At 46.2% G+C, this 13,731-nt stretch overlaps 1 protein-coding gene across 3 annotated transcripts in view; it reads left to right on the top strand.

Annotated features, from left to right (window-relative positions):
- The first annotated feature begins 1,005 nt into the window (after positions 1 to 1,005).
- Positions 1,006 to 13,731, top strand: part of SLC5A1 (solute carrier family 5 member 1) — a 57,646-nt gene continuing 44,920 nt past the window's right edge. For all 3 annotated transcript variants that reach the window (XM_068562604.1, XM_068562605.1, XM_068562603.1), the window contains exons 1-2: positions 1,006 to 1,140; positions 6,101 to 6,172. In XM_068562604.1, coding sequence (XP_068418705.1) covers positions 1,006 to 1,140; positions 6,101 to 6,172 — 207 coding nt within the window. The remainder of the gene's footprint in view (positions 1,141 to 6,100; positions 6,173 to 13,731) is intronic.

Here is a 13,731-nt window from a genome sequence, read left to right as displayed (position 1 = left end):
CTTGGTCTGGGCTGCATGGTCACCTCTGTCACTGGCTCACTATGTGACCTTGGGTGAGTTGTGCCTCTTCTCACGGTCATCTCTGTTCTGAGCCTTGACTTCCAAATTAGACATGTGTTTCCAGATGGGCAGGCTGAGCCCCCAGAAAGGGCTAGGGTTTGATGAGTTCCTTGGAAGGGATTCTCTAGTATCTTTCCTCCCTCCCACCTGCCTTGGAAGGGCCCCAAATAACATTACTGGGTGAGGCACAGGGCAAGGAAATAGCTCCCAGTGGGATCCTTTTTCCCGGTGTCAGTTCCTTCTTCCTTACAGCTGGGGTAACAGTGCCCCTGGGCACTGCAGGCTGTAGAGGGAGAGGCAGAAAGGTGGATGGGTGAGTGGTCATCCCACTCACCGATGAGTGGCCAAGATACTGCCATCATGCTGAATTTTTTTTCCAGCAACATCCAGCAACTTCTGGTTCTCCCCAGAATGTTCTCCATGGAGACCAAGAACTTGGCTGATTCCTGGAACAGTCCCGCACTCATTTTACACATGGAGAAGCCAGGTCCGCAGAGAACACAAGACTGGTCCAACGGCAGGTGGCAGGTGATCTGAAGCTTCTAGGCCCCCAGCACCAGGAAGCCTGGCTCCTCAATGGAGCCGCTGGAGCCCTGGCCTGGGTGTGGCCCCACAGCAGGCCAGGCGAGGCTGCACGGTGCCCGGTGCCTGATGCCCGGTGCCGGAGCACAGTGGGCCTTTGTGCTAGGAGGGCACCACCCCCTGGCCGGCCCCACCCCGCTCCAGGGAGAGCGCTTATCTACCCGCCCACCTCCCCGCCAAAGCTCTGCCAGCTCCTCCTCGTTCTGCACTCAGAGCTGCTCCCCGACGGCGCAGCGCTGGGGCTCCTGCAAGACAGCACTGCTGCCAGACTTCACGGGTCCCCTCCCCGGGGCTGATCATTAACCCGGAGACCATATAAGGAGCGAGCGGCCTGGGCTGGAGGGACGCATCGCGGCCACCGTCATGGACAGTAGCACCTGGAGCCCCGCGACCACTGCCACCGCCGAGCCCCTCAAGGCCTACGAGCGCATCCGCAATGCGGCCGACATCTCTGTCATCGTCGTCTACTTCGTGGTGGTGATGGCTGTCGGGCTGTGGGTATGTAGGGGTCCTGAAACGCGGGCTGAGGGGGCGAGGGCCAAGGGGAGGGAGGAGGGGGCACACGGAGGAGCCACCGCCTTGGTGAACTGCAAGGAGGGGAGGGTGGGCTGAAGGGTGTGTGGAGCCGAGTGGAAATGACTTTGAAATGTTTGAGAGGAGTTCAGGGGGCACCGTGTGAGGTGAGGGGCCAAGCAAGGGTGAGCAGAAGTGACGGGGTGCTGGCCAGTGCCCGAGGAGGCTCCCCCACCCCGGCTCTGTGAGCAGAGAAGGAGAGTGAGAGATTGGAGAGGCTGGGGACTGGGGGTGTGAGGGGCAGGAGAGGACCAGCTGGTAGCTGCAGGAAGGATCCCAGGGCTTGGGAAATGAGCCCCAGGGAGGTGACTACTGTCCTGCCTCTTAGTCATCCAGTTTCAGAGGGGAAAGAAACAGGGTAGATCCGGAAGGACACCAGCCTTTACCAGCTGCAGGTGCTGTGGGGCAGCCCAAGGCAGAGGGGCTGCCCTGCGTCCCTCACCTGGGAGAGGTCTTGTGCCCTGGGATCTAGGGGCTGGAGTGAGTGAGAGCTGGAAAAGCTGGGCCCAGGAAGAGGAGGAGGAGGAGGAAGACTGGAGGGTAGCCTGGTGCTGGGGAGAGGGAAATGCGTGTGGCTCCCTTTTGGGACTATGGGGACACACCAAACCAGAGAAACTTGTTCTTAGCAGTCTTGAACTTGGAAATTTCACTTGTGACAGACGCTGGCACACCCAGCTACTGGAAGAGAGGTATTTTAAGTGTTAACATATTCCAGTCACTCTCAAAGGCTTTCATGGGGGACCGCAGGCCAGGAGGCTGGGGTGCTAACAGGTGGTTGAAGTCTTTTGATTTAGAGGAGAGGAGGGTGGGCTTTAACCCCTTCATGGCCAAGAGGTTTTTTTTAGAGATAAAAGGAAGTGTTGATTTTTTTTTTTTTGATTCTTAAAATAATAATTGTTTATTTACTTTATCATATAATAGTTTACCTATAATAGTTTCAAAATTTTTATATCAATTTTACTACTAACAATAAGATTTCTAATGCAGTTTATGATCCCTCTATATTTTCTTTTGTCCTAGAATATATCTCATGGAGATACACAGTCTAAATACTGTGTTTCAAAGTTACTTGAATTAATTATTTTCCTCTGGTTATGTAACCAACTTGACATACAATCAGATTTATTTGTTTCCGTTTTCTTCGATTTGGGGGAATTGCTTCTTTTTCCTTTTTTAGTTTAATTTTTTTTTTTTTTTCACACACACACACTGTATTTTATTTTTACAAGGGATAAATAGACTGACACCAAGCATTGTACATGGATGACCACAACGAAAGCAACAATGATTGCAATTACCAAACATGAAACACACTCATACTATGTCATAATATTGACATTCAGTCCAGTAATCCTCCACTGTAACAGCTCCTTTACTTTGCAGTGAAAATTGATTTGTATATTCTTTGCCTCTGAGTCCTTGTGGGATTTTTTTTTTTTTAAATTCAGACAGAAAGTCACAAAAATTATACTCATCCTCATCAGTTCACTCAGTCCCATGTAATTAATTTTTTTTTTCATCTTGATCTTTTGTTAGCACTTTTATGAGTTCATCAGTTTTTCATTAGAGTTCTGAAAATGCTTATTCATTCAGTTCAGCAGTACAGTCAGTTACCAGAAACCTGTACTTGTCAGAGTCTTTTCCATGAATTTCTTGAAGATGAAAAGGAAGTGTTGATTTTTAAAAAGAAAAAAGTAATTGTAGAAACCAGATGTGACTGAAAACCTAAAGTGTCACAAGGAATCTGTGTGACACGTTTCAGCCTTGCGATGTTGGTAACCCCGCTCAGTCTCAGTTTATTCAAATGTACAATGGGTACAATCTTACCTGTTCTTGTGACACCCCACGTGGCTGTGAGGATCTGCAGAGATGTATCTGAAAGCTCCTTATGGACTCTAGGAGTCTTTTTTAGTACTATTATCATTTGCCCTCCAGGATATGAGCCAGGCCCTGAATGATTTTTATCCTTTTAAGTAAAATGGACAAAAGTTGTCAGTTGGGTAGGACATCTTCAAAAAAAGCCATAAGGAGGGCAGGAATGCTAATCCCCACATTACAGAATGAAAAACTGAAGCCCCAGGTGGTTGTGATTTGCCTAAGGTTGCAATACATGGAAATCTGGTCTCTTGACTCTCGTTTTTCCATGGCACCACGTGCTTTGCCACCTTGCCTGCCTTCCTCCCCCCACCCCAGCTTGTAAGTGCTGCAGGCAAGATGGGAATCCATCATCTGTTAGATGTGCTGTACCACCTGTTTCCCAGACGATTGCTGATAATCTCCGTTCCCCTAACCAATCTCATTTTAGCCCTACCAGTCCTGATGATTACAGTGTTTACATTTTTCAGATATCTGTGAATTAGTATCACTTGTCTTGTTAAACGCTACTTAATGAGCCTGCTAGTGTTTGTCTACATTTAGTCTTCCCTCATTAGTCACTGCCTCTAAACCCTGATCATATAACGTGCTGGATTTCTTCCAGTTTACATTCCTTTTTCTGTTGGAGTGTCAAGGGTGGCTTGGTTCAGGGACAGGCATCCTGACTCCTGCATGATCCCTGGGCTGCAGAAACAGAGTGATCCAGGCCCTCTGTCACCATCCCCATCTCTTCCAATATTGTTTTGTTCTGTTTTATCCTTTTCCAATGCTGCCTCATCCAATCATATTTGGGTTTGGGTTTATTATTTCTTTAGGGTGTAGTTCCATTTTTCTTTCACCACCTCTCAGTTTGTTTCTGGAGGGATTTTGTATCCTTTTAGGCTGAATCTCTGACTTTATTCCTTCTGGAAGACTTCATTAAGATATCCTAAAACCCCTTGTGCCAGGGGTTGTTAAACTACAGCCCATGGGCCAGATCTGACCCACAGCCTATTTTTGTATGGCTCACAAGTTAAGAATTTTTTTTTTTTTAACACTTCTAAGGGGTTGGAAAAAACAAAACCAAACAAGAAGAATATGCAGTGGAGCTCATATGTATCCCACAAAGCCTAAACTATTTACTACCCGACACTTTAAAAAAATTAATTAATTAATTAATTAATTTTTTGGCTGTGCTGTGTCTTCGTTGCTGTGTGCAGGCTTTCTCTAGTTGTGGTGAGCGGGGGCTACTCTTCGTTGTGGTGCGCGGGCTTCTCATCGCGGTGGCTTCTCTTGTTGTGGAGCATGGGCTCTAGGAGTGCGGGCTCAGTAGTTGTGACTCGCAGGCTCTAGAGCGCAGGCTCAGTAGTTGTGGCACACGGGCTTAGCTGCTCCATGGCATGTGGGATCTCCCCGGACCAGGGCTTGAATCTGTGTCCCCTGCATGGCAGGTGGATTCTCAACCACTGCACCACCAGGGAAGTCCCCGACCCTTTTTCTTAACAGAAAAAAATTTACTGACCCCTGCCTTATGCAGTCATTTGCATTAATAGCATCATTGGATGCCTGAGTCTTAATGGCCCCTGGGGGAGCCCAACCTTTCCATTTTACAGGTGAAGATCAGAGAGGGTGACCAGAAGTCACTCAGATGAATCAGCCCCAGAGCTGCGACCAGAACCCAGGTCTCATGAGGCCAAAGGCAATGCTCTTTCTACTATCTCACCCTTCCCCCTCCCTAAGACACTGTCCTTTCTGGGAATACCCTCTCCATGGTCCTTATCACAACTTGCACTGCTGTGACAGTGTCCCGGTGGTGCTGAGTTTCTTCTTTCTTCATGTATTTTCATAAAGTGAGGGCCTAAGTTTATTGCATTCAACCCTCTTCATCCTATTCTCAAGTATCTTGTTTAAACCACTTGACAAAATCATCTTGACAAATTGTTAGCACTTCACTCGAATACTTCCAGCAGAAACTTACCCCAGTGGTGCTATTTCCATCTCTGGACAGTTCTGATGGTGAGGAAATTCTTCGTGGTACTGAGCTCAGATCTGATGTTCTGGAGCTTCTCCCAGACATCAAATTGTACACCTTAAATATATACAATTTTTATTTGTCAAATATATCCCAATAAAGCTGGAAAAATTTTGTAATTTAATAACACAAAGTAAAAAATTTGTAAGGGCTGTGAATGAGGTATAGATGGAGTTTGCTAGATGTTCACAGGAGAGAGAGATTATTTTTGGGGGGGGTTGGCGGGGAGGCTGTAGGGGAGGAGGTGTGGGGGAGTGTCTGGTAAGGTTTCATGGGGAAGGTAGTGTTTGAGGGGCCTTGAAAGAGGGGTATGCAGGAGATGAGGGTATGAACATTCCAGAGAGGAAAAGCCTCTGTACAGATACACCTCTCCTCACCTTTTATCCATCCCCGATATCTTTGCTGAATTGTCCAGCTTCCTACTTAGTCTTTACACTAACATTCTTCCTCTAAGCTCTTCATTTCTGAGACCAACTTGGAAGTGTTATGTCTGGGCCCCGTACCCTCTTTTCCTGTCCCTCCAACCATGCCTGGAGGGTATCAACCTGCTTCGACTTCAGAATGACCTTCAGAATGGTCTAGCCCTGACCAACTGCCAGAACCTGATTCCTTGGAACTTATTTTTGTTTCAGCCCTAGCTACCTCCCCTGCTCCTTGGGGCTCTTGGTCCCCTTGCTATTCCCAGAAAAACCACTATAGAGGCCCTAAGACTATGACCTATGGAAGGCTCCCTGCCAGGGGTCCAGAAAGATCTGAGCTATGCTCTCCCTGGCACTGCCTAGCGCACAGGGGGCTCAACAAATCTGTGTTAATTGTCTGTCAAATATAGGTTCCTGCCTCCGTCTTCTGAGCTCCAAGGAAGTAAGGAATGTGGAAGTGTTTCAGAAAGTGAAGTGGGTTGAAGAAAGTGCAAGTATATAGGGGATGGGGTTGGTCCTCTTGGCTGGCAAGGTTACTCTGTTCTAGTTTTCTATTAAATTTTTGACACTTCCTCCCCAGGCCATGTTTTCCACTAATCGTGGGACTGTTGGAGGCTTCTTCCTGGCAGGACGAAGTATGGTGTGGTGGCCGGTAAGTTTTCTCTGAAATACTATTTGCTGAACTATGATACTCCCCATAGGAGGCCATTTTCTTGTTGGCTTTGGGTGATGGTGATTCTTTCTTCCTGCCTTAGATCCCTGATAATGGGTCACCTGCTCTCCAGGTCTCTGGGCACCCTTAATCTTTTGCGGTAAGGGAATAGCCTTTAAATAAATAACACTTGGAATTTTTTCAAGGGATAAACAGAGGAAAGACTTCACAAGGAGGACAGTGTGGAGAAGCAAAAAGAGCACACAGTCCGAGGTGATCTTGGGCAAGTCTGAGATTCCACTTCTCTTTCTATAAAATGGGAGTTGGTAATATTTGCCTTCCAGGAGTATGATGAGAAGTGGAGACTGCTTGTGGGGTGGAAACTCAATAAATAGTAGCTCTTTTGCTACCTTTTTGCTACTTTAAGACCCACAGAGGAGAGACTTTATCTCTCCTATCTCAGGAGCCTAACACAGTGCCTGATACACAGGAGGCCCTCAATAAACATTTGTAGAGTGGCTGGAGAAGGAGCCCCCTACTGTCCCCAGTTACAGTTTTCCTCATCTCTTGATGGATTTTGTATTTTGTATAAATGTGAGGTGTTTTCCCTGACACTTGCACATAGGCAGAAGTATCCCAATCAAAGGACATGTGCATGGGTGGAAGAGAAACTGGAAGGGCCCTTCCATCCTAACAGCACAGGGCTCTGCTGGGTTATCAGTCAGCCCAATGATTATTTCAATCCAGAGTTCTCATCGAAACTACTGGTTGACCAGATTGGCCAAATTGTGAAATTCTTTGGGCGTAAGATACAAGCAGGACTGGCTGGTGAAAGGGGCAGGGGTAATGAAGTGTACATACAATGAGAAGAGAGAGACAGCTATGGAAGAAGAGAAGCAAAAAAGTGGAGGCTGTCACTGTCGTATACACAGAACAGAGGGAAGGTAGGAGGAAGTCATGCCACTTCCTGCACTTGGCCTTTGATCAGCTATTTGGGGATGGATTTTAATAATTGGCATCTTCACAGTTGCTAATGTTATCCCTCAAGTCACTTCTGCTTTACCCTTGGCCAAGAATACTGGGCAGATGCTGACTCCTGTGGTGAGTCCCTCATGGTGGTCTCTCCTGACACATTTTATCTTCTCATGCTTTGGACTTTGGTGCTTTCCTAAAAGCTGGTGTTGGATAGGCAGCTCTGATTGCAAAGTTCAAGGCAAGGTTGGAGTAGTCCCTCTAGAACTGCACTGTCCGATATGGTAGCCACTAATCACATTGGCTTTTTAAATTGAAATTAAAATAAGATAAAAAATTTATTTCCTCAGTCACGCTAGCCATATTTCAAGTGCTTAATAGCTACATGTAGATGGTAGCCACCATATTGGACACTGCAGATCTAGAACATTTCCATCATTTTAGAAAGTTCTATTGGACAGTGCTGCTCTACAGATTTCACAGCCAAGGCTGGCATGAAATCTCAGTGGACTTGAGATTTTCTGAATTAGAAAACTGAATAGGACCTTGAAGTTTACTTTAGTTGTTTGGAAACCAGTGTACCCCCACCCCATCTAATGCTTCAGTGCCCCCAAGAGTAAGCCTGCCATGTGTTCATCCAGCCTTGGTTTGCATCCTGACCTCTTTTCTCTTCCTTCCTCCCTCTTTAACAGGAAACTCATATCTCTTCATGTAAACTTTCTAGGGCTGATTTATTGGGGATAAGGCCTTAGCTTCCAATCTCTGGGTCTTGGAGAAGCCAACAAGAAGGCAGAGGCATGGGGCAGAACCACCCGTAGGAGATATACATTTTGGGCTAGGCCTGGGAACACATCACATCTTAACCAGTGATGATGTCTTTCTTCCTGATGGCACCTGGGTTTGGGTCTGGGCTGAGAGTTGGGTGATGAGAGGATTAGCCCCACCCAAAACAGGCAAGTTTCAATGGTTCATGTGGGGTTTCCGGTGGGTGTCGTTTTCCTTACTCATGCCTCGGATTATTCTAACCAACAGAGAAACATGGCATCATTCCGCTTTTGTGCAGAAGTTCCTGCTTCCTTGATGAGGCTGAAATTTGACTTTTCTTCCTCCAACAACAGTTTCCATCTAAGGTTTCACGAGATTACATTAATCGTTCGTAAACCTGCCCATGTATCTGAGTCACCTGGATGTGCTTTCTAAAAATACATATTCCTGGGCCTCACTCCAGACCTACTAGATTAAAAAACCTTGGAAGAGGGCCCCAAGAATCTGCATTTAAAAAAAGCTTCCCAGGTGCTTTTGATGGTCAGACAGGCTTGATAATCACTGGTTTGGGTAGACTCTTCCCTATCTGGTCAGATTTACTGAGAATATCAACATCTATTAGGGATCCTGGCAAGGGGAATTCTTTTTTTTTTTTAAAATAGTAATCTTTTTATTTATTTATTTATTTATTTATTTTTATATTTATTTTTGGCTGTGTTGGGTCTTCGTTTCTGTGCGAGGGCTTTCTCTAGTTGCGGCAAGCGGAGGCCACTCTTCATCGCAGTGCGCGGGCCTCTTCACTATCGCGGCCTCGCTTGTTGCGGAGCACAGGCTCCAGACGTGCAGGCTCAGTAGTTGAGGCTCACGGGCCTAGTTGCTCCGCGGCATGTGGGATCTTCCCAGCCCAGGGCTCGAACCCGTGTCCCCTGCATTAGCAGACAGATTTTCAACTACTGCACCACAAGGGAAACCCCCGCAAGGGGGATTCTTGAATGGGGATACAATGACCTCTAAGTCCCTCCCAACTCTGAAAATGCTCTAATTCTAGAAAATTCTAGAGTAGAATGAGTATGGGCTTTGAAGTCAGCTCATCTGACCTGCCTCATTTACTAGTTGTATGACCTTGGGGAAGTCACTGAACTTCCCTGAGCTTCAGTTTCTCCCTCTATAAAACAGGAGAATAATATGTACTTTGGAGCCTTCTTGTCAGGATTAAATGAGATTATGCATGTGCAGCACTCAGCACTGTGCTTGGCAGGTGCTCAGTAAATGGGAACATTAACAAATGGAAGGAAGGTTAAGAGTGTCAGGGCAACGCCCCAGCTGGCACTTGTCTGGTGCCCAGTAAATGGAAGCTAGCATTTATGTGAAGATATTGCTACCACATCACTTAAATTTAACTTTCACATTGACTGTGTGAGTATATGAACACGATTTATATGTAATTTATTTATACTACTGTAAGTCATCAATTCCAGCTACACATTGACCACATTTTTACAGTTCTGAGATTGACTGTGTCTGACAGTCAGTGGCATGCCATACTTTAAGTGGCAGTGTTTTTTCTTTCTTCGTGCTCTGTGGTATGTCTTAACAATAGTTGGTGTTTTTGATTCAGTAAAGGATGGTTATATTCTAAGGTAGTAGTTTTTATCTTTTATTTATTTATTTTACATCTTTATTGGAGTATAATTGCTTTACAATGTTGTGTTCGTTTCTGCTGTATAACAAAGTGAATCAGCTATATGTATACATATATCCCCATATCCCCTCCCTCTTGCGCCTCCCTCCCACCCTCCCTATCCCACCCCTCTGGGTGGTCACAAAGCACAGAGCTGATCTCCCTGTGCTATGCGGCTGCTTCCCACTAGCTATCTATTTTACATTTGGTAGTGTATATATGTCAGTGCTACTTTCTCACTTCGTCCCAGCTTACCCTTCCCCCTCCCCGGTAGCAGTCTTTAAAAATATGTTCACTACAACTCTTAGGCGCTGTAGAAATGCCTCAGGGGTGCCCTCACTCTCCTTCCCAGCAACCCGTCTTTTATTTATTTTATATGAGGGGAATCTGCTAAGATTTTGTTTGAGGGCAAGGTTCTGCTGACTTACAAAATTTAAAAACTGCTCATTTAGAAGAAAAATAAGCATGATGATTTCCATCCTAAAATTTAAAATGATTTTAAAACTATTGTAGTACACACTTGAAAGAACAACAAAGCATGTAAGAAAATGCAAATCAAACTACTTTCTCTCCAGAACTGAAAAATAGTTTAAACTGCATCAAAACTATATTTCAGAAAGAATATATTTCTTTCTTTTTTTTTTAAATGGATATGGCTGCCTTCTGCAGTCCCCAAATTGGGACGTGTGGTTTGACCAGTTCAATTGCACTTCTGGGTGCAAAGGAGAAGCACGTGCGTGGGAAATATGGGGCACCCCCCCCAAGGTTTTAGGGACATTTGAGGGACCCACACCCTGGTGGGGAGGAGAGGTTTGGGGACCTCTCTTGGGTGGATGTGTGCCTCTCCCAGCCATCCTCGTCCTTGCTCAAGCCATTGTGCTGATGTTGGCCAGGCTGGAGGGGATCCTTCTGGGTGAGCATTGAGAGAAAAATACCTGAATAGGTAGTGCAGATAATTGGGGCCTGCCAAGACATTCTGTATTTTCTTTCTTTCTTTCTTTTTTTTTTTTTTTGGCCACGGGGCATGCGGGATCGTAGTTCCCTGACCAGGAATAGAACCCGTGCCCCCTGCAGTGGAAGTGCGGAGTCTTAACCACTGGACTGCCAGGGAATTCACAAAACTATGCTTCTAAATTTCCCTTTGGATTAAAATACAAAGTCAGTTTAAGCCTGTCATTGGTCTATAAATTTATAACCAGAATATCTGCCCTCAAATGTGCTGGCCCAAGGAGGACATCACAGGGGCCACAGGCTCTTGGAGCTGACATTTCTCTCAGCCTCCAAGGGGACACTTTTCCTCCTTCATCTGCCTTTAGCCCTGTTGCTTTGTGCTGTAGAATGCGTGAGCAACCAGAGAAGCTTCGGAAAGATAGTCCCAGGGGATTTTTAGGAGGAAAGGACTTGTATTGACCTTGGATTGATACACCTGAGGCCCCGAGGGCTTGGATAGTCACCCATGAGAAAAGCAGGTGGAAATCGGAGCTCATAAAATCTGAAAGAAGATTGGATAAAGGAGACGCCAGTTGGGGGGCATTCCTGGGGGCTTCAGTGACTTTGAATGCGGCAGTTGTGACCTGTTAACAGGTGGAGATCCAGGCACTCTGGAAAAAGACCCCGTTCCTAAAAAGTTAATGAGGCCAAGAGGGAGAGATAGTTTGTGCTTGGCCTAGGGATAGAAGTGAGGGACCACTGGGAGGAGGAGCAAGGACTCCAGGGCTGGGTAAAGGAAGGTCAGCTCACAAAGAGGGCCAGGCAGGGAGGGCCCCAGAAACCTGAGTCACATTGAGGCAAGCCAAGCCAACTGAGAAACACGAAACCTCGTGAGTAAAATGAAACCTTATGTAATTGTGGGCTGGCACCATGGTTTGGTGCCTTTGATGAACAACTGCCTGGATGCTGTGCTGTAATGATTCTTTGAGGATGTGGGAGACATGAAAGCAGGAGAGTGAGCTTTGAAGGGGAAATTCTCCATGCCTTGGCTAGTGGCAGCAGAAATTACTCAGAGAGATAGAGCTCCAGGTACACAGCCCCACGGAGAACTTTTGTTTTGGAAGAGAGTTTGGTCACACCAGCCAGGACCACTGGCAGAGCCAGGTCCATGGGAGCAGCGAGCACAACAGGGCTGAGCCAACCCTTCAACAACGCCCAAGGCATTTTCAAACACTTAAGAAGTAAGTATTCTAAAGGGAATGGGGACCTCACAAGGAGCCAGAGGACTTGCTTTGTCCTAGATTTGTGACGTCAGGCAAATCATCAGCCTCTCTGAGTCTCAGAGAGTCTCCTCAGTGTGCGAAACAGTAAGATTGAGATCTCAAAGCCTCTTCCAGGACTAAAATGCTGAGATTTCACACCACAGAGGAAGGAACAAGCATGGGGGAGATGGGTGTGTACATGCGAACCAGTCCATCGCCAGTGGAAATGTGATGGCTGTGTGTCTCTCAATAGCCACAGTTTCTTTCCTTCCTTTACTATTAAAGAATCATCAGAGAGGAGTATATCACAGTGGTTTAGGTCACGGGTTGACAAACTTTCTTTGCAGAGGCCCACAGAGTAAATATCTCTGTCACAACTACTAAACTCTGCTGCTGTAGCATGAAAGCAGCCATGGACAATACATAGATGGATGGGCATGGCCGTGTTCCAGTAAAACTCTATTTATAAAAACAGGAGGATGGCCAGATTTGGCCCATAGGCGCTAGTTTGTTGACCTCTTGTTCAGGTCTGGGCCAGGCTGCTTGGGTTCAAATGCAGCCTCTGCCCCTTACTAGCTGTGTGACCCTGTTTGAGTTACTTAACATCTGTGTGCCTTACATTTGTTTTCTTATAACAGAGATAACAGTACTTACTTGAGGTTGTTGTGAGGATGCACACTCAGTCTCAGAACAGAACCTGGCACACAAACTCTCAGGTTTAGCTATTGTTCTTTTTTCAATCATCTATCTGATTGAATCCTCAGTGATCCAGCAAGAATGATGATTAACCCCATGGGTTGCCCAAGTTCACACAAGATAACAGCAGAGCTAGGGTTCTCCCTGTTCTTCTGGTTACTCACGTCTCTTTTTCCTTATCCTTTGAGATGGAAATTTATGAGATCTATAGGTACAGTCTACAGGTTTCTCTGAAAACCAAGACATTCTTTCATTTAGGTTTGACCAGAGACCCTGATGGAAATTTTCTCTGAGGAAAGAGGACAGCTTCTCATACTTCTTAGACTCTTGAGTAAAATGTATCTGATTAAGTCCCTGAAACCTAATGATCAGATCAAAGTTCAGCCACTTAGGATGCTACTGGAGTGGCCACCGGGAGGCCTGGAAGAGGCTGGCAGGCCTAAGACCTAGGTGAGAACTCATGAATGAGAGAGGAAGAGCAGGAACAAGGCGAATGGACACAGGAGAGGCAGAGAGCTCGCCAAGGGAGCAAGGGTTGGGAAGATGTGAGATGGGAGACAGACAAGTACTTGACCTTCATAAGCCTGGGTGGAAGCGACTGCCAAGTCCAGGTGGCCCTGTCTTCCTGCTCTGATTGCATGTAGCTGTGTGTGCTTTCATTTGTCCCAGGGTTAAGCCTGTGTTTTTCTTAATCTTTTTTTTTTTTTTAATCTCTTCCACCACCTAGTCCAGGGCCTTGCATCTAGTATGTGCTGAATTAAAGGAATGAGAGGGAGAAGAGGGATATGTCCCCAGACCCTCATACTGGATCCCTTTGTTGATGTCACCTGAGCCCTCAGCCTGCATTCTCCTCTCTGATGCAGTGACCACACTGTGTAGGCGGTGGAAAGAATTCAGGAGGTTAGGAGGGTGCTGAGTCCAAGTGAAAGGCTGCTTCCAGCAGTGCTCCACGTTTCTGTTCCTATGTACACAGAACATTTTTTTCTTTAGGTTTTTTTTTTTTTTTCTTGGCTCATGGTAGTAAAACTGGAAAACCAAGCCTGGCCCTAATCAGAGTGCCTGATTTCAGCCCAGATTGGACTCCTTGGTAAAGTCTGGTGTGGCCATGCTTCCTCACTATCTCAAACATTTGGTTTCTCTCAGTTTAAGTCAAGATTTTGCAAAACTTGTCAGTTCCCATATATCTGTGTCTCCTTTGTGGTGAGAGTTTTTTGCTTAGCATGCCAGTGACTGCCTTACTCTTGAAGGACCAG

Source organism: Eschrichtius robustus, chromosome 14 (genome assembly GCF_028021215.1).
Source record: "Eschrichtius robustus isolate mEscRob2 chromosome 14, mEscRob2.pri, whole genome shotgun sequence".
Classification (NCBI taxonomy): domain Eukaryota; kingdom Metazoa; phylum Chordata; class Mammalia; order Artiodactyla; family Eschrichtiidae; genus Eschrichtius; species Eschrichtius robustus.
The sequence above is the reverse complement of the archived record's forward strand: the minus strand, read 5'-3'. Positions and strand labels throughout refer to the sequence as shown.